General features: G+C 41.8%; 2 protein-coding genes across 4 annotated transcripts; one reads left to right on the top strand and one right to left on the bottom strand.

Moving 5' to 3' along the window:
- The first annotated feature begins 3,419 nt into the window (after nucleotides 1-3,419).
- On the top strand, nucleotides 3,420-16,826 carry LOC111602638 (neuropeptide SIFamide receptor). Its single transcript, XM_023319799.2, has 5 exons — nucleotides 3,420-3,466; nucleotides 3,752-4,323; nucleotides 11,251-11,350; nucleotides 15,328-15,969; nucleotides 16,033-16,826. Exons 1-5 carry the CDS (start codon nucleotides 3,420-3,422, stop codon nucleotides 16,778-16,780), a joined length of 2,109 nt encoding a protein of 702 aa, XP_023175567.1. The 3' UTR covers nucleotides 16,781-16,826.
- Nucleotides 11,402-18,496, bottom strand: LOC111602646 (cuticle protein 63). 3 transcript variants are annotated; one of them, XM_023319814.2, is made up of 4 exons: nucleotides 18,348-18,496; nucleotides 11,926-12,307; nucleotides 11,709-11,860; nucleotides 11,402-11,644 (listed from the first exon to the last, which is right to left on the bottom strand). In XM_023319814.2, exons 2-4 carry the CDS (start codon nucleotides 11,935-11,937, stop codon nucleotides 11,503-11,505), a joined length of 306 nt encoding a protein of 101 aa, XP_023175582.1. In that variant the 5' UTR covers nucleotides 11,938-12,307; nucleotides 18,348-18,496; the 3' UTR covers nucleotides 11,402-11,502. The 3 variants fall into 3 exon arrangements, with proteins under 3 accessions (XP_023175582.1, XP_023175580.1, XP_023175581.1); XM_023319812.2 differs by lacking the exon at nucleotides 18,348-18,496 and adding an exon at nucleotides 18,173-18,304; XM_023319813.2 differs by lacking the exon at nucleotides 18,348-18,496 and adding an exon at nucleotides 12,366-12,429.
- Between the last annotated feature and the right edge of the window lie 25 nt (nucleotides 18,497-18,521).

The following is an 18,521-nucleotide window of genomic DNA, read 5'->3' as shown; positions in this document are numbered from 1 at the left end:
TTCAGAAGTTCTCGGTCTCACTCTCACTCTTTTTGAGTGAGTGTTTTAGCGCTTTGAGTGGATTTGAATGTGCTAAATATGAATGCTAACGAGCTAAGCAATAAACAAAACTGAAACTTCACAACTGCTGTTAAACTTTAAACAAGAAGAGGAATAATGAAGAGGGGAGTGAGAGAGGTCAAAGTTGGAGCGGGAATTGCTGACCCAGGCTTAAATCAGCTTTATGCAACTTATGCGAATGTCCTGGACGGAAGGCGCATTCGCTAAAGGAAATATAGCAATAACGCTACGGTTCGCTTTGGAGGGAACCCATTCGAATAACGGCAATTGGCAGGACAAGCACAATGATAAAGACAGAGCTTTCGGAAATTGCGTATACGCCATGGGCGCCCGTGTGTAACTGCAATGATGGTAGATAAGAGGCTGCCAGTCCGCCTGGCTTGTTGCTTTTGTTTTGTTTCCTGCGGCAGTGCAACAATTTCAACAGAAACTGACATACACACACACCCACACCTACGCACAAGCAGCTATACACGCCTACACCTACACACATATAAGCGCACTCCCACACAAAAAGAAGGAAAACATTCAAATGGCATAATAAACGTATTTACCAAAGAATAGGCCGCAACAACAGCATGCTTTATTATGAGCCTCGCACAGAGCCTGGTTAAGTAAAGTGTTTTGTTTTGCCATCTGAGCTGAGCTCGGGGCCTTTCACGCGCGTTCCCTGACATTTTGCAATTGTTTAACCTTGGTTATTGCCAAATGTAGTCCTTCAATTTTTGAGCCTACAAACTTGTATGTCGACCGAATTGCGAAAGCCAGAGAAAAACAACAAATGTTGTAGCATAACTCTGTCAATGCATTTGAGGGCCATTCCCAATTTATACACTGAGAAAAAGAAAGGGCATATCCTTACCAACTTTTTAAGTTAAAGGTACAATAAATTTAATTTCTAAGCAATCATGTTAGTCAACCATCAGAAGATCTCATACAAAACTATGCTCCTTATATATTCCATATACTGCTTTGCTCCATTTAACATTTTCTCTTTATTTAAATGAATTATATGAATATATGAATATATATATATATGAATATTATTTGACTTGATATTTTCTTAGTATTAACAATTGTGTGGAGTTCATGTTGGTTCTTCGCCTAGGGAAATTCGTAGTATTTGTAATTTTTTGAGTGTATGTAGGCGACAAGGACAACAAGTCGCCTACACACACACGCACACACCCACTCTCTCACACACACACACACGCATACCCACTCGAAATTGAGCGCTTATACACATTGCTGGCAGCTGTCGGCGGGCGCGGTTTGGCAACAGGGACCTACATTCAGTCGTTTTTCCACTTCGGCTCTGTTAGCATGTCTCTTTGTGTGCGTGTGTGTAAGGCAGATAGGACTCTGATTGTCACAAAAGCGAGCTGGCCGTGCAGCATTTGCAGCAGTGCCCAACCAGACACCAAGCCGTGCGAAGCTTGCGCGACTCGCGTTGCAAAGAACCAACGAATATTAAAAAGGTCGAGCGTTTAACACGGAAACGAACACGCGTGTGTGTGTGTGTGTGTGTGTGGGTGTAAGCGTGTGTGCGTGTGGGAGTCTGTGCATGCCACTTAATTGTATATGTGTTGTTGTTTGTGTTGGAGTTGCGAAGTGTTGCAGTTAACCTTTAACCCAAATGGAGCCTGTGTCTTAATTAGTTTGTCTTCGCCCGTAAACGATTTGTCAACAGCTTGTTGTTATTGTTGGTGCTGTCGTTGGTGCAAGGACTGCTAGGACGCCACCGAGCACACACACAGCATGTAAGCACTATTTAATGTGAGGCACTTTTGCGCTGAGCGTATTGGCATTCCACTAATGGGTCTATTGTCCGCCTGTTGGCACACCCCACGCAGAAAATGAAACACAAAAACTGAAAAAAATGAAGCGAAAAAAGTGAAGCGAAAAAAATGATCGAAATAAAATTTCTTTATATATTTATGTGTTTTTTCTATTTTATTTTGGCACTTCATCAAAGTGTTTCGTGCTTTTGGCACTTCTATTATTTTTTGTCCATTAGTTCATTTCGGTTTTCTGTGACTTTTTTCACGCAGTTGGCACGCCTCGTCTGAGGTCAAAGTGCAACAAGAATAATCGCAATTCAATTAGTTAATAACAGTTGGCTGCGCATGTGTGCGTGCTGTGGCCATGTCCCTGTCCCTGAGCTTCAGCCTCCGCCTCCACCCCCGCCTTCTCTAGTCACCAGCCTATGTCACGCCCACATTTTTGGGCGCATCGACTGGTACCTAGCGAGATGCAATGAGTCCAGGGCACCCAGCATTTGGCCTTATCTAAAATATGCACACAAGTCCTTGGGGCACTCGTAATGCCAGCCCAAGGCAACGCCAGCTGACGAACAACCCGAATAACCCAATACCCGACCATAAGAAAAACAACAACAACAGCAACAACATTAGCAGCACCAACAGTAACAGCAATAACAACTCATTTCATAGGTGCAATCGCAGCTTTAGTATGCAGTTACAAATATTTTGCACAAAAAACTGCATATCAACCTTGGCGCGCGAGAACAACAGCAACAACAATGAACACACAAATTAAAAAAGCTTTTGTCGAGAATAAACTGCTCAGAATTACCCTGTAAGCGGGTTAATATGCCAACTACTTTCATTTGCATTTGATCAACAATTTCGTGATGTAAATTTGCGAAAGACTTGAATTTTTGCCCGAATCAGTAGATATGTAGAAAGATATATTTGTATAGATTGCCAGAATCTATCTGCCTGTCTGCATAATATTTTACCTATTTTTATTAACTTTACGTTTCGGTACAAAAAGTAAAAGACTTTGAGTCCATAATCATGTTTTGAAATCTATATTTCTTATAAGGAAAATATACATTTTAAATATCAGCTTTTGCTACGTAAGCTATATAGCTTATCATCATATGATGATAATGCTTAGCTATATATAGCTATATTAACTGAACTGCTCATATCGTTCAAGAACATTTATCCTGTCTAAATTTCCAAGCAAGCAGTATACCCTGTTGTAAGATATCCTCTATATGCCACACACACACAAACTTGGTTGTGCTTGAATTTAACTGAATGTTGTATAATTCGCTACAGCCACGAAAATATCTACATATCCAAGCAAGAACCCAACTGCAACTCGAACTCCAACTCGAACTCAAAGAACGAACCATTTATATACGTACATATATATATATTTTTTTGTGAGCACAATATGCCAAGTGACGCCAATTTTATAGACTTTTTATAAGAACAACAACAGCAACAGCTGAAGCTACAGCGACAGCAACAGCAACAATAGGAACAGAAATAGTTAAGAAATATAGCATATATTCGACATTAATCTGAGCCAGATTTAGCTGGAGGATGGCAATTCGCAAACGTAAGCATAGAAGCCATATAGCTGGCGACACGTCGACGACAACGGCAGCGGCGGCAGCAGCAACAGCAGTGGCCGCAGCAACAACAACGGCAGCTATAACTGACAGCAGAGCTGCCACGCCCACGGCCGAGGCGGTTAGGTACTGGCAAAGTGAATTACTGTCGAATGCCAGCGCTAATAATTTCACGCATAATTTCTTGGATTTGCAAAATCTCTTGAATTTCAATGAGGCTGCCACCAACAGCAGCAGCAGCAACAACAACAACAACAACAACAGCAGCAGTGACAACATTATTGTTGCTGCCAACTTGTCAAGCACATCGAGTGCTATTAAATTGACTAACGGCTCCATTACGGACACTCTTTTGGGCACCATCTTAACAACGGCAACGGCCACAGTGGCGCCCGCTGCCAGCTCCTTGATTTCGAGCATTGCTGCCACAACAACAAGAGCAACAGCGGCAGCAACAACAGCAACAGCTTCAATAAGCACTTCCCATTTGGCATTGGTCAACGATGCAACCTCATCCACCTACTATGCCAGCTTGCTGAACATGTCTCCGGCCACGACGAGCCTGATCACAGCCGCTGCTGCCACCAAGTCCTACAACGATAGCATACTGCGCTGGGAGCAACTAGACGGAAGTGTGGACTTTGGCTTCGATCCGCTCTATCGCCACTCGCTGGCAATGTCCATTGTCTACTGTGTGGCCTACATCGTGGTGTTCGTCGTCGGACTCATCGGCAACAGCTTTGTCATCGCCGTCGTCCTGCGTGCTCCTCGTATGCGCACTGTCACCAACTACTTCATTGTCAACTTGGCCATTGCCGACATCCTGGTCATTGTCTTCTGTCTGCCCGCCACGCTTATCGGCAACATCTTTGTGCGTAAGTAGACATTCGGTTGGTATTAATACCATATTAATGTAAAAATGTATATGTTGACTGACGGAATGTTGTCGTCTTTGGGTGGATTGAAAGAGTAATTGGTTAGCTGTGGTACTATTTGATCTGATTGATTCATTAAAGGACTGAGTGGGATTAGCAATAGCCGCAAGAAAGTTTTTATGATGGACTGATTGATCAACAATGTTAATTATTGATTAATATATTCATAGCTAAGTGTTGTCTGTGTAGATGATGGACTTGATTGTCTGATTGATTCATTGTAGAATTTGTTGATTGAAGAATGCAACTAAGCCAACGTTAAAAGCTCTATGAAAAGTAACACGCCACAGTAGAAATCTCTATTGATTGAAGTGCGACTGCTGCCTGATTGATTGATTGGTTGATTGCTTGGCAGGGCATGCATGTGCACGGAATGAATAGTCTTTGATTGACTGATGATATAAGCTGAACAACGTTCTTTTTATTGTAAAATGAATCCTATACATCTCGCTTGTTTCTTTAATATTAAAATAATATCTATATATGTATAGCTATATGTCCGCAACTTGTATTGCCTAACTGCTAGTCGAAGATTGATTTGGTCCTCATTAGCACGTCTCAGTGGTTTTTTCCGTTTCTTCCATTTGCTTTTGTTTCGCTTCCTTTCCTCAGTACTTGTGCGAGCTACGCATATTAACCGGATTTATGTTCAGCAATTAATCGAGTGTTGGATTAGGTCCTTCGCCAGCGACACGTGGCGTATGCGCAATTTGTCGACAAGGCGCATCAAGCCTAATGCTCCCATCTTAGTGCTAATGCCAGCAGAATACTTCTGCTGAAATTAAGTAAATGAAACTGAAATATTAGCGTGCATTATCATCACGTTTTATGGGGCTCCCTGCCAAACTGTGGCCCCGCCCCCGTTTATCCGTCCATCCTCTGAGGGCACATTGGATTCTCTGTTATGCAATTACTATAAGTTTTTATAGCCTTGTAAATAATATAGGAAACGGAGTACGTCCGACCATAATGAGTTCATCTAACCATATCCGATTCACTCTTATCTAACTGAAAACTTTTGCCATGTTGCATGTCAAATACAGCAGACGAAAATGTTTGCTTCTTCATAATTGCAATCGTTTTCTGTGATGGTATTCGGCAGAGGGCGAAATTCGTTTACAAGGCTATATTTCAGCACTGTAACTACGAACAACTAATCCGTATTGCTATAGATTGTAATACTAACAGATTTGTGTATATGTGAAATATTAATGCACTAAATAAATTGATTTTTATTTTTCTCTTCTTTGCCCATAAAAACATTTAATATTATTAAATTATATTTATTTGTTTTTTTTTTTAAATATATATTTGAATACAAATTATTTATCAAATATAGAATATTAAATAAATATTTATTTATATAGATTTAAGAATAGTATATTTCATTTATCTATATATTTTACGAATTTTTAATACAAAAATTAAGTTATATGTTTTAATAAATATTTGTTTGTTTTTGTGGTTTTTATTTTCTTTCTAATACTTTGGATGTATATAAATACGTAAATATATTTGAAATGTTTTATTTATGCTTGAATTTCGCCATCTTTAGCGACTTACTCAAGTTATTAATGAATGGTTCGACCGAAATCAATAAAATGAATTACATAAATGAAAACGTTTTATTAGGGAAATAAGCCTAAGAATAGTTCAGGTATTATACATATACAATATAGATATATTAATATGATTATGTATTTATTTTAAGGCACAATACACTTGCCATTTGGCCCCAATAAACGAGGTTACGCATAATTATGAGGGTTTAATTTTAATAAATTTACATCGCCTTGTAACTTATCAGCCTTCTATAAGTTTGTGTGTGTTACTTGCTTGGCTGGTGTGTGTGTGTGTGAACTGTAAAATGGCAACTGGGTAAATGGACTGTCGCAAAGGCTGTGCAGCTGAGAAATTGCATGCAAATCGACGCCGACATGAAAAAATGATCAAAATCCTTCAGAAATCAAACGCTGATTGCAATGCCTGACATGTCAGGGCACGACTCCCGCTCACCACCCCTCCTTTTACTCCTCGTATATGCTTGTAAGTAGTATAAGTAGTAGCTACCCCAACATATATTCACCTGGTCGTATTTAGAGGCTCGCAGCTGGCGCCAACGTTTGCCAATTAAATGCGCCCGCCTTAGAAATGTTGCTCGACCCGAAGACATGCATGTACAAAGGTGGCCGGAGCGAGAGAGAGAAAGGGAGGGAGAGAGACCGACAGTGAGAGTGGGAGAGGGGAAAGAGTTGGTATAGTAAACCAAACGAAAGGCAAGAGACGAATGAAAAACTGAATGGGCTGTGTGCGAGAGAGCTTGTGTGTGTGTGTGTGTCTGTGGTGTAATGTGTATTAGTGCGCACTCGCGCTGTCTCTCTGTCACCCACTCTCCCACTCTCTCGCTCTCGTTCTGGGTGCCTTTTGGGGTGGCCTGAAGGATCATCGACACAGAACTGACCTAATTTCACAAATTCAACATAGGCGCAGGGTGCTGCGGGCTGCCCAGCTCTTAGTGGGTCACTCCGCATTTGCTTGTGTGTGAATGTGTGTGTATTGACTTGAGTTTGGTGGCAAGCACGGACCCAGACCCAGACCCAGTGGCAAACGCAGCTGCCACTGCATTAGGCCCAAGTAGCAACAACAATAAATAAATTGCGACAGCCCTTGGGCACATATTGAATGCTGGCTGCTTGGCATTTTGACTTGTGAACAGTTGCGCCACGTAAGGAAAATGGCCCAAAGGACGTTTAACTGAGAGAACGTCCATTTGCAATACCAAATTTGGTCAACAGGCATGATATTTATTTATTCCTTATCGCCCACATGTACACATACATACATACATACGACTCTGGCCAGAAGGGTTCACAAGGGGGGTCTTTAACGCTTTGGAGCTATCATTACCTAAGCACACCTCAGTACTGCAATGGAAGGTTGTTTTGCATTCAAGGACCTTTTCGCTGTGCGGCTGGCTGGATGAATTGACCTAAATATTTTGCTCGTCAGGGTTAAACTCGCTCGCTGCTGTGTGTGTACGTGTGTGTCGGTGTGTGTGTGTGTGTGGTTTACCTGGGCTGGGCTGAGCTGAGCCTTTATTTATGTGTGCTTCGAAAAACCAATAAAATGCGAATTGAATTGATTTGCCGAGCGATGCTACCTTGAGACGAGGCGTTACACTAGCATGTCCTTAGCGCATTTTCTAATTGGATTTCTATGTGGCAATCGTTCGACTCCTTTAGACATTAGCAATGCCAAATTCTTATCATTACGTGAGTGCTTTACAAATTGCACTGAATTGGCGAGAGTTTCCTCAGAATGTCTCAGAGAGGAGAGTCCTTAGTCAGCCTAATGATCTGAGACTTAGCGTAATCGATAAAACCATTATTTATTATTATTATTTATTTATAGGAATATTAATGAAATTAGGTAATTGCATATATCAAGTGTGATTATATGTAATTTTTAGCACAATGGCAATTCTATAAGAAATACAAATATTCAATCTGATGTTTTATAAATGATGAAATCATGGAAATGGAACATTTTTGGTGTCCTACGATTTTCTGAATTTGATGATTCGAAATTTATTTATATATAACAAGCACTGGCTGCGCGATTCGCACGTCGCACTGGTGGAATCATGTCACGTACTTTAAAGTCATGTTTGCTAGTTACTTCATTAAATAGCGACGACTGATTTGCGATTTTCTTGGCCCACGGCGCGTATGCGTAACGCGACTACTGAACAGTGTTGGAATGCTATTGGTGGTGATGCTGCTGCTGCTGTTTCTGATGAAGTAATTTTTCTTCACTTTCCGATTGTATTTTAATTTAGCTGCTACGTGCCGCCCGTGGCAAGCAGCAGTCGAGCGTTCCTGGATGCTGGCCTGAGTCCTGCGGCCTCTTCAATTCAATTTAGGACCAAGTAACAGCAGTCACTGCAGGACGTGACGCAGCAGCAGCATCAGCAGCGATAAACATAATAATAACGCATTTTCTTGAAGTGTTATGCGCCCAACCATGGATATTTCACGCCCATTTCAATCGAAGCGAAATCTTGACAGGCCACATTGTCGGATTTGTTCCACCCGATTATTTCATTAACTTTATGACCTCAGAGAAAGGATCCCCAGTACCCAGACCAACAGTCAGCGAAGCGTCGCAAACAATGCAAAACCGAATCCCATTAGTGTGGCCTACGATATAAGTTCGCGCAAACTTTTGCGCTGACAAGGCTCAGAAAGGGAGCCAAAACTTTTAGCCATTTCATTTTGCCGAAGCATGGAATACACTTACATAGGAAATAATAACTACAACTCTCAATAAGTGTATATATGAGATGAACAAAGTAATTAATATGTCTCTTCAATATGAATCTCTTTTTGATAATCCATATTCAAAGATATTGCGTCTGGAACTTTCGAGTATACTGCGTTACCAAAATTGGAATATCCTTAGCTAAAGGATAAAGAGTGAGCCTAAGGGCTTGGCTTGCGTTTAGCTGTTTGACATTTGCCTGCGGGTCAGAGTGCATCCGTCCAGGAGCGAAGGTCGTGGTGATAAGCTGTAAATATCGATTGGAATTATCAGCTGCAGTCTATCAATATTTTTGCGGCCATCCGCTTAATGCCTACAAAAACAAGCTTAAAGCAAAGTTCGCGCAGCATATGTTCCCAATTGGAGAATAATAAGAAGAAGAGCTCACTAATTCGAGCTGGACTCAATTTGATTGGGTTCACATTGAAACTTCGTAATAAACTTTTCAAAGAAGACAAACTTTTTCCTAAGCGATATATCAAACCGAAGGGCAACACCAAAATAAATAGCTAAATATTAATAGCAACGGATATAACTTGAATATATCACAGACTGTTGCACTTGAAGCAAGAAAACCAAAGGAATGAAAGTGCTTGACTAGCAGATACCTTCAGTAAAATGAGCTTAGAGAAACGTAGAGACATGTTTTTGGAAGAAGAGAGCCATGAAAAGAAACACATAAAAACATCACACCCCTTGTTGCCCCAACTACTGCGTATCAGAGTTGAGAAGAGTAACCAAAATCTATTTAAGCTGTTGTCCAGGGGGCTGTCAACTGTCCAACTGTGCTCATGTCTTTTGAGTGGTCGTCTGGAGTGTGTTGACTTGGTCAAAGCACACTAAGCGCACAGAAATAATAATAATATTTATATTTTTATGTGCCAAATCACATTAAATTTTTCGCTTTATTATTGGCTCGACGCGGCGGTGCACGGTGCGTATGCATAATATACAGAAAAGAGATAAGACAGGCGAACGAGACAGGAAATTAGCTAGAAGCCACACATGAGCATATATTTGTGCAGCATGCCTCTGACCCTTGACTGTGTGTGGGTGGGTTCAGCGAGGGGTCAGCGGTGGGGCTGGGGCTGAGACTGGGGCTGGTACATTGAACTCCTGCACAGAGTTAATGATGCGCTTGTTATTGTGGTTATTAGCACCTTTTAATTGCCATTCGATATGTCATGCCGCAAATACGTTTGCCACTGTCATCAACCTTGATGACATGTGCCACAGGGCAAAATTCCTTGCCACACCTCCCACCTCCCTGCTTTGGTGTGTGTGTGTGTGTGTATTTTAGAGCCTTTTGTGTCTGACTAAGTTATTTGCTGTTGGCATCTCAAGTCATAACTCAACAGCCAAAGGCAGCGCAACTATACACTGAGAGAAAGAGTCTAGTGTAAGGTATTCATTCTAAATTGGTTTTTGACAACTTTTCAATTGGATGGTTGGAGTAAAGAAGATGAGACAGTACTTAGAGAGGGATACAGAGCATCCAAAAAAGTTGAAAGAGAGTGGGAAGTCAAAAGGCGAGAATGGGAGATGGAGTTTTTGGCCATATATTTGGGAGTTTTGGGATTTAAAACTATGAATATTTAAATTTGCATTTAAGTTTTTAAAACTAAATTTTTTTTTAGATTGTACAAGGCTTTGTAGCTGAAAAAGAGAAACTTAGTTTAGTCGAAGAGTTGGTTATATGAAAATTATTCTCTGAATCCTTAATCCCCAAATCTCAATCCCCTTTTCCGAGTGTATTTTCTTTTACTGTAAATGTATATGTGTGCGTATTTATAGACAGTGCAAATCATGTCTTCCATCTTTCATCAAATAGAATAAAGGGAATACAAATTAACTTGGCCAGCTGAGGGCTGCTTGCTGCTTGCTACTTGCTGCGTGCTTTTGGCATCGTTGGCAAACAACGCCTCACGCTGGCTTCTTGGCAATCTGAGACTTGTCACCAAATTATGAATGATATGCAGAACATAAATCTCAGTCAGCAAACAACGATGTCGCCGACGTGGACGACCGACTGGAAAGAAGAAAAAAACATAATGCATTGAACGTTAACCAGGACCGCAAACAGGACTCCGGCTAGGACCACGACCACGACCACGACTAGGACAACAACAGGAGTACAGACACAGACATGACCGAAAGTTACTCAGCATAATTTTTGATGCTCGTTCACGATGTGAAGAAGCGTATATTGGCTTTTATGTTATTATTGCTCGCTTATTCAATAAGTAAAGAAGGTTTCGAGCCTCGAGTTTTTAATGTAAATATCTTTGAATCTGTATTGAATCCATCTCTGTTTTTAGTATGTGAGCGAGTATTAGACTATTGAGTATCGCCGGTTACAATCTTTAAGCACTGAGCACCTGCTCTAAGGTTCAATGCAGAAGGGTTTTAATAGTAAAATTCTTGTTCTTGTTCTTAATGTGTAACTGTGTATTAGGCAGTCGGCTACACTCAACTTATCTATTTTGGCACAGCTTAAGTTCAATAGAAAGCGACCCATTCCTCACCTATTTATATATCTTTTTGCAGCTTGGATGCTGGGCTGGCTGATGTGCAAGTTTGTGCCCTATATACAGGGAGTCTCGGTGGCGGCTTCAGTTTACAGCTTAATTGCCGTGTCGCTAGACAGGTAAGTCAGCCAACAAAGAAATGACAACTCTTTAAATTTACGTGGCTATGAACCTTTATTGTGGAAATGGAATTGGGATTGGAATTGGGATTGGGATTGATTGGGGGATGGGGTGGGGCTTAGGAGCGGGTATCGGGAATCGGGAAAGCTCTCTAATGGTGTACCACAACAGCGGGAGCAGCATGATGCACTGGTACAAGAGGCACAATGGGCTTCACGGCATGCACAGCGACCACAGGCTTGGCGACGACAGGATGCACCACCCTCACAGCGGCGGGATGATGCACAACATGGCTGTTGGATGTTACACAAGATTAATGTAATAGTCAAGTCAAGCGTCTTCTGGCTGAATTCTTACGAGTGCACCGAGTGGGCGCCGTGATGAATGATAGGTGAATGCACCACAGCGGGGTGCGCAGCGACAACAGGTGTATGCACCACTGGAGCAACAGCCACCACACCGGGAAGGGCATAGGCCTGAATAGCGGCGCAAGCGATGAGTACGAACAGCTGTAAAAGGGAGAAGTTGTTAGCTAATGGATCCAGCTACTCCAGTTCCATTTCAATATACTCACAACTTTGAACATTTTGTATGGGATTTTGTTGTTTGGGCTTTGGAGGATTTGTCAAGCTGAGCAAGTGATTCACAACTGTCGTCAATTGGTGACTCGAGTGCTGCTTTTATAGCAACTAGAGAGAACTGCAGCAGACTGCAGCTAATTGCAAAAGTGAACGCCGACTCAAGCTCAATGCAAGCCGGCTAGGAAAACTGGTCGCAGTCCGCCTCTGAGTTGGAGGCTGTCTCAAGATCAAGTTCAGAGCTCGCCTTGTCCGTATTTGGCATTAATCAAACTCATTTTTGTTTTATCTATGTAGAATGTTTGCTGATTTTGTCACGTTTGCCTTGGGCTGCATTTGACACGTTCTCTCCGTCTAATGTTCGCCTTGTGTTTCCTGCTGCAATAAAACATTTTTAAGGCGAATTGAGGGCTTCTGAAGCTAATCTAGGATATACCCTGTAGACAGCTATCGACTCGCTTAAACTAGGCTTTCAAGTATCCAATTCAATTATCTTGAACCTCTCCATTCAAGCTCAGTTTTTTCCACTAACATTTCCATTTGTTGAATCTTCTCTATTCATTGAAATTTATCCAAAAAAGTGAAAGGTTCTTAACTTACTTAGCGTCTAGTAGACGCTGCGCTCAATATAATAGTTATTGATTTCGAAGAAAGAAAAGATAATACAGAATATGTAAAGTGCATATTCAAACTGGGCTTAATTTAAGAGTGAATGAAGCATCCCAAGCATCCCATAGGTGGCAATAGAAGCATTGCGTATAAAAAAGATACGACAGATATCTTGAACTCAAATCTATGCGCATAAAGTCAGATATGCTGTGGCCAGTTGATTTATCAAGTGGCAGTAAAATGTTTTGACAACGTTTTGACGTGTGGCACAGCCCGAGCCACTGAATAACAGGACAATAGGACAACAGGACAACAGGACAGGACAGTAGTTGAGCAGTGGAGCAGTACAGCAGGATATCGAGGAGGCGCCGCATTTATGTGCAGCTTTCATTTATATCAATTTCTCAGCGACAGCTGCCTCAGGCTGAGCAGCAGAAGCTGCGTCTGCTGCTGTTGTCATTATTCAGCGAAATCCGAAGGAGAGGATAGGAAAAAGTAGCAGCAGCAGCAGGATACTATATCATTCGATCGTTTTGGCGCTTACAAGATTCATAGCGCAGGCCCATGCTTCATGTCCATCTCGTTGTGAGTTCTTTTGTATTTCTTTGTATTTTACGAGCGCTCGTAAAGCGATTCGAAATTTAAGATTTATTATCTGCGACATGGAACTTAAATCAGCACGCAATGTCCTGAAGTTAAGCATGTGTACATCCTTGCTTATCACTTGCTTAGCCAATGCTATTTAATTAGGGCTCTTAGTTTTATGGATATGCATTGCCAGCCTCTCAGGCTCCCATCCGCCCATAACATAAATATTATCACATGGATAAGCCAATGCGTGTGTGCGTGTGTGTAAGCCCGCATACTTGGGGTTTTATGCCAATGACTGTGCGGCTTTTGTGTTTGCCGCAATTTTCAAGCGAGTTGCCCAAAAATGTCAGCAGCACAAAAATATTTCTCATTCATTTGTCTTGTCTACTTTTTCCCCAATACCCTGTAACTGATAATGTGTAATGGGTATATTGTTATGATGCTCAGGGATGTAACAGACGGGAGGAGCTCATCAAATGCGTGAAGAAAGCGTGGATCTAGGTTGATCGATAAATATCGATATGAATCTCTATTCAAAATTTATGCCAAGCTTGAAAAAATAACTAGCTTCTGAGATACAGGGTAGCTGCCAGTAGAGTAAACAGCAGTTACAACATTTTAGCTTCTTGTTACTAGGGGAAAAGACCATAAAAGTACAAAACTTGGCGCTGTGATTGCGTGAGTGTGTGTGAGTGCATGACAGTGTGTGCCAATTATTAAATTTGTTCTTTCTTTATGGAAATTACTCGCTGTGCGCATAACTTTTGTCAAAACTTTTGTTCAGTCGGGGCAGCCTGGGAGCCCGACAAATGCCGTCTTCCGTTCAGCCATAACTCAGAATATAATCGGTTATACCGGTCACAGATCGGTCAGGAGACCCCATATTTGGCCAGCACGTGAAACTTAATTAAACTGGCAACCAAATCCCGCAGACAAATTATGTTAATGCAATTGCTATATCTAAATATATATCTAGCTTTCTTTATATATATATATATAAATATATATATATGCACAGTTTGTAGTTGGGTCTATAAATAAACATTATGACAATTTGATATTGGCTTTGAAAAGTTGTGGCTGGGCCCTAATGGAATTACCGTTGTATTCGTTATCAGCAAAACGCTTGTCCGCCCAGACGACAACAAAGTGGCCAAAAAAAGTACAATGGGTGCTGCAGCAGGGGGGGAAGGATGGCTGGGACGACTGGTAGGGGCTGAGCAATTGTGGCTGGAGTCGTGCCCTAGCCCCATAATTATTGTACCCTGAACCCAATGGAAATTTTTCCAAAAGGGTATACTGTTTTTGCTATATGTATGTAACAGATGGAAGAGTGAGTATCTGAATAAATAGTATACATGTCCATAAGTTCTTGATATGCAAGAATAGCTGAGTGCTTAGGGCGAACTAGAGTCATGAAACAGACAGACTTTAGAATTAATACATAAATAAAAATTAATATCTCCCCTATTACTGTAATATCGATATGTATTGAAGATAACAAGATGCAACTTAGTTGTAAACATGAAACGAGATTTATATATTTGAACACTTGAACCATAACATTAGGACTACCAAAGACATTAGCTTCCACAAATGGGTGTAAAATAGATTTTAAGTTTTGGTTTCTTATAAAAATAACCCTTCGAATTAGTGATCAGTTGGATATCTTGTAGTCAAGCAGTTTCTATTTTTGCCTTGTGGCTGGTCTATTGAATAGGATGCCATAATAAGTGGCTAGCACTAAGCCGAATGAAAACTGCCAAAAATGAGACGTGGCTCGGCTCAGTGTCCTGGAGGCCCGCCCGCTGCCCCACAGCTAGTTGTAGTTGTTGGAGCTGCTGCTCTTATTCAAATTACGCTTGATTATGGCAGGCCAAGTAAAAAAATGGGGGCAGCTCCAGCTGAGCGAGGGGAGTCGCACGTGTTGTGACGGGAGTTCAATAGACTGAGTTGTCGAGATTGGAAAGTCGAGCAGTCAGCAGAAAAAGGCTTAAGGATGCGTCGTCGCTGTCGAGGCATCCTGCGTGTGCGAATTAATCAGGCTAAGATATTTGCATGTCGTCATCGTCATCCCGATTGCCATTATCCTTGACGAGGTGCCGATTTGAGTGGGAATGGGAATGGAAATTGGGCTGGGTATAGAGGGGACGTCGCAGCATCAGCAGCAGCAGCTGTTGAAAAATTCTTTCTTGCAGGTTCATTGCCATCTGGTGGCCATTGAAGCAGATGACAAAGCGACGTGCACGCATCATGATAATCGGCATTTGGGGCATCGCATTGGTAACCACCATACCATGGCTGCTGTTCTTCGATCTGGTGCCTGCTGAGGAGGTCTTCTCGGATGCACTCGTCTCCAGCTATACGCAGCCCCAATATTTATGCCAAGAGGTCTGGCCGCCGGGCACCGATGGCAATTTGTATTTTCTGCTTGCCAATTTAGTGGCCTGCTATCTGCTGCCCATGTCCTTGATAACACTGTGCTATGTGCTCATTTGGATCAAGGTCTCCACGCGCAGCATACCTGGCGAACTGTCCAAGGACGCGCAGCTGGACCGCATGCAGCAGAAGAGCAAGGTGAAGGTCATCAAAATGTTGGTGGCCGTGGTCATATTGTTTGTATTATCCTGGTTGCCGCTCTACGTGATTTTCGCACGCATCAAATTTGGTTCAGATATATCGCAGGAAGAGTTTGAGATATTGAAGAAGGTAATGCCGCTTGCTCAGTGGCTGGGATCTTCTAACAGCTGCATCAATCCCATACTCTACTCCGTCAACAAAAAGTATCGAAGGGGCTTCGCAGCCATCATTAAGTCGCGCAGCTGTTGTGGAAGACTCAGGTGGGTTCGAACGTGGAGCTTACCAAGGGTGCATCTCACGCTGTATCTCTTTCTACTTCGTAGATACTATGACAATGTGGCCATTGCCTCGTCCACTACGAGCACTCGCAAGTCCTCACATTACCATCCACATAGCTCACGCAAAAGTCCCAGCAGTCCGGGCTTGAGGAAGACCAATGCCGTCTCCTACATTTATGAGCACAACTCTCTGCGCCGCCATAATCTGATGATGAAGCAGGACAGCAATTTGTCGCAGCAGATGCTGCTCAAGCAGGACTCGCATGGCTCTCGACAGTTTCTCATCAAGCAGGAGAGCGCGTGCAGCGATGCCTCCGGTAATAGGCGTCTGCTCTGCCAGCAGGATAGTAATGGCAGCAAGGTCTCGCTCTCCAAGCAGGATTCAATTGTCTCGTACATGGAGGCGCGGCGTGCCCAAGAACGTTCTGTGGACTCCACATTGACTCAACAGGACACCATTTCTATTGATTCGCGTCGGGGTGGCATAGGTGGAATAGTTGGCACAGGCGCGCCATCTTCCTTGGTGGACAAGCGACAAAAGTTCGTCAAGCAGGATTCGGTGATTAGCTTTGTGGACCAACGACCGGAGCCACGTCGACATCAGTTAGTCAAACAGGACTCGGTCATCTCGTTCGCCGACCAGCGACGTGGCCTGCTCCACAAACAGGATTCCCTGATGGCCAATCGGTCAGGCGATGCGCCCACTCATCATGTCTCCATCCTCAAGAAGACCGACTCACAGCTAAGCTATGGCACCTGTTCGCCCCGACGCAATGTGGAGCTTTACGAGTAGGCAACACCTAAATAAACAACTACGCGCACACTCACCCCAAAGCACACCTACACACACTCATAACTATATCTAGTATATAAGCTATCAACACGAAATATTTGAAAGCGAAGAGCGGAGAATAACAAGCGGAGAAGTCGTAGAAGGAGGGAGCAGAAAGAGGGACTGTGATAGAAGTCGAAGCCATGAACTGAGGCCAGGGGCACAAGTTGGACCAATTTGTTAACGGGATGAGCGGGCACAGCTAAACATAAAAATATCGTAAATAAGCTAAGAAAGTGCATAGGTAAGGCGAAGTTTGAATACCCTTGCAGAAATGGGGAGATAAAGAGATATATAAGCAATTTGATATTGCAGCTCGATGCAGATAATGGTTTCTGACTATGTTAGCAGTATGGCCAATAGAACAATAGATTGTAATCTTCTGATATAATAGAGATACAATATAGTCATGCGCTATTCGAAAATAATTCTTCCAGAGAATCAAGTCAGAAACTTTTATCGCGAAATTGTTCCTATGTTAGAATTCTGTCTATATACATATAGATGAATGACATGACAAGACCCTTTGCAAGGGTATAATACACATCCATGCTCCCTTTGTCAGACAACATACCAAAGAGAACGCGATGGAGAGAGGGAGAGTGAGAGAGAAAGAGAGAGAGAGAGAGTAACACGCAATGCACCTAAACTAAAATAGTTATTAGATGTTTTATACGTGTTCCAATAGTTCTATACACACAAACACACTCACAGCAGTATAATCGAACATATATATATATATGTATATGTAATATATATATGATATATACGTGCATCTAAAACTACTCTTGAATATGCCGTAGTGTTGGCACGCAGTTTTTAAGATTGTTTATACTCGTCTTCTTTGTTATTTATATCGAAATGCTGCTTGGCTTAAGACCGAAACACCAAAACATACGTGAGTGTTAAAGGGATGGCAATTTTTTACTAGCAGTCGTCGGCGGAGTCCTACTCAAAAGTTTATTTGGGTAAAAACATTTTCTACGAAAAGTGAAGAGTGAAAAATAAAACAAACAGGCAAGTGTCCAAGTATCAAAGAACAAACAAAACAAATTTGAGAAACACCGAGGTCTAAAGTAACGTACCTACTAAATTTTTGTATGAACAATTCTTACAATTTATATATTTACATGCATCTATATATATGAAATATATATATTTGTATTGATTTTGGAATAAGCAATATATATGCAATACACACACACTCAGACACACACGCACACACATACAGATGCATCTAACAAACAACAATAATCAATTTTATTAGAGTTTTACACAGAATGAGAAAGTGAGTCGAATCGAGATTAACGATATGGGGGTAAACATTAAAAAGCGCACAAAGCAGCAACATACGACCATTGGAAATGTTTACGTAGCAGTTGATACACATAAAATAATAATATATACTACTATTTTAATTTGAATTTTACGCGGTTTAGATAAGTACTACTTAAGTCAAGTAGAGGGGAGGTAGTCGGTAGAAACTGTCTGAACGGAAATTCGCACTTAGCGTATCACAAATACAAACAGTAATCGAATATCGAATATCGAAGCAAAACTCGCTAGGCTCTAAATATCAAGCATATGCGATAACGGTAACTAAAGCTGTCCGAACGAAGATTCGCACTAAACGTATCACATATAAAAACAATAATCGAATATCGAATATCGAAATACAGCTCGTTAAGTTCTAAACACCAAG

This window comes from Drosophila hydei, unplaced genomic scaffold, assembly GCF_003285905.1.
Source record: "Drosophila hydei strain 15085-1641.00,03,60 unplaced genomic scaffold, DhydRS2 tig00008144-arrow-arrow-pilon, whole genome shotgun sequence".
In the NCBI taxonomy this organism is placed as follows: domain Eukaryota; kingdom Metazoa; phylum Arthropoda; class Insecta; order Diptera; family Drosophilidae; genus Drosophila; species Drosophila hydei.
The sequence above is the reverse complement of the archived record's forward strand: the minus strand, read 5'-3'. Positions and strand labels throughout refer to the sequence as shown.

Bases quoted from the DNA above. Each gene is read 5' to 3' on its own strand.
- LOC111602638 (XM_023319799.2), top strand. From the start codon at position 3,420: ATGGCAATTCGCAAACGTAAGCATAGAAGCCATATAGCTGGCGACAC. The intron at 3,467-3,751 runs GTCGACGACAAC...CAACTTGTCAAG, and splicing joins AGCCATATAGCTGGCGACAC to CACATCGAGTGCTATTAAAT. The intron at 4,324-11,250 runs GTAAGTAGACAT...ATCTTTTTGCAG, and splicing joins TATCGGCAACATCTTTGTGC to CTTGGATGCTGGGCTGGCTG.
- LOC111602646 (XM_023319814.2), bottom strand. The intron at 11,645-11,708 runs GTAAGAATTCAG...AACATCCAACAG, and splicing joins GGCGCCCACTCGGTGCACTC to CCATGTTGTGCATCATCCCG.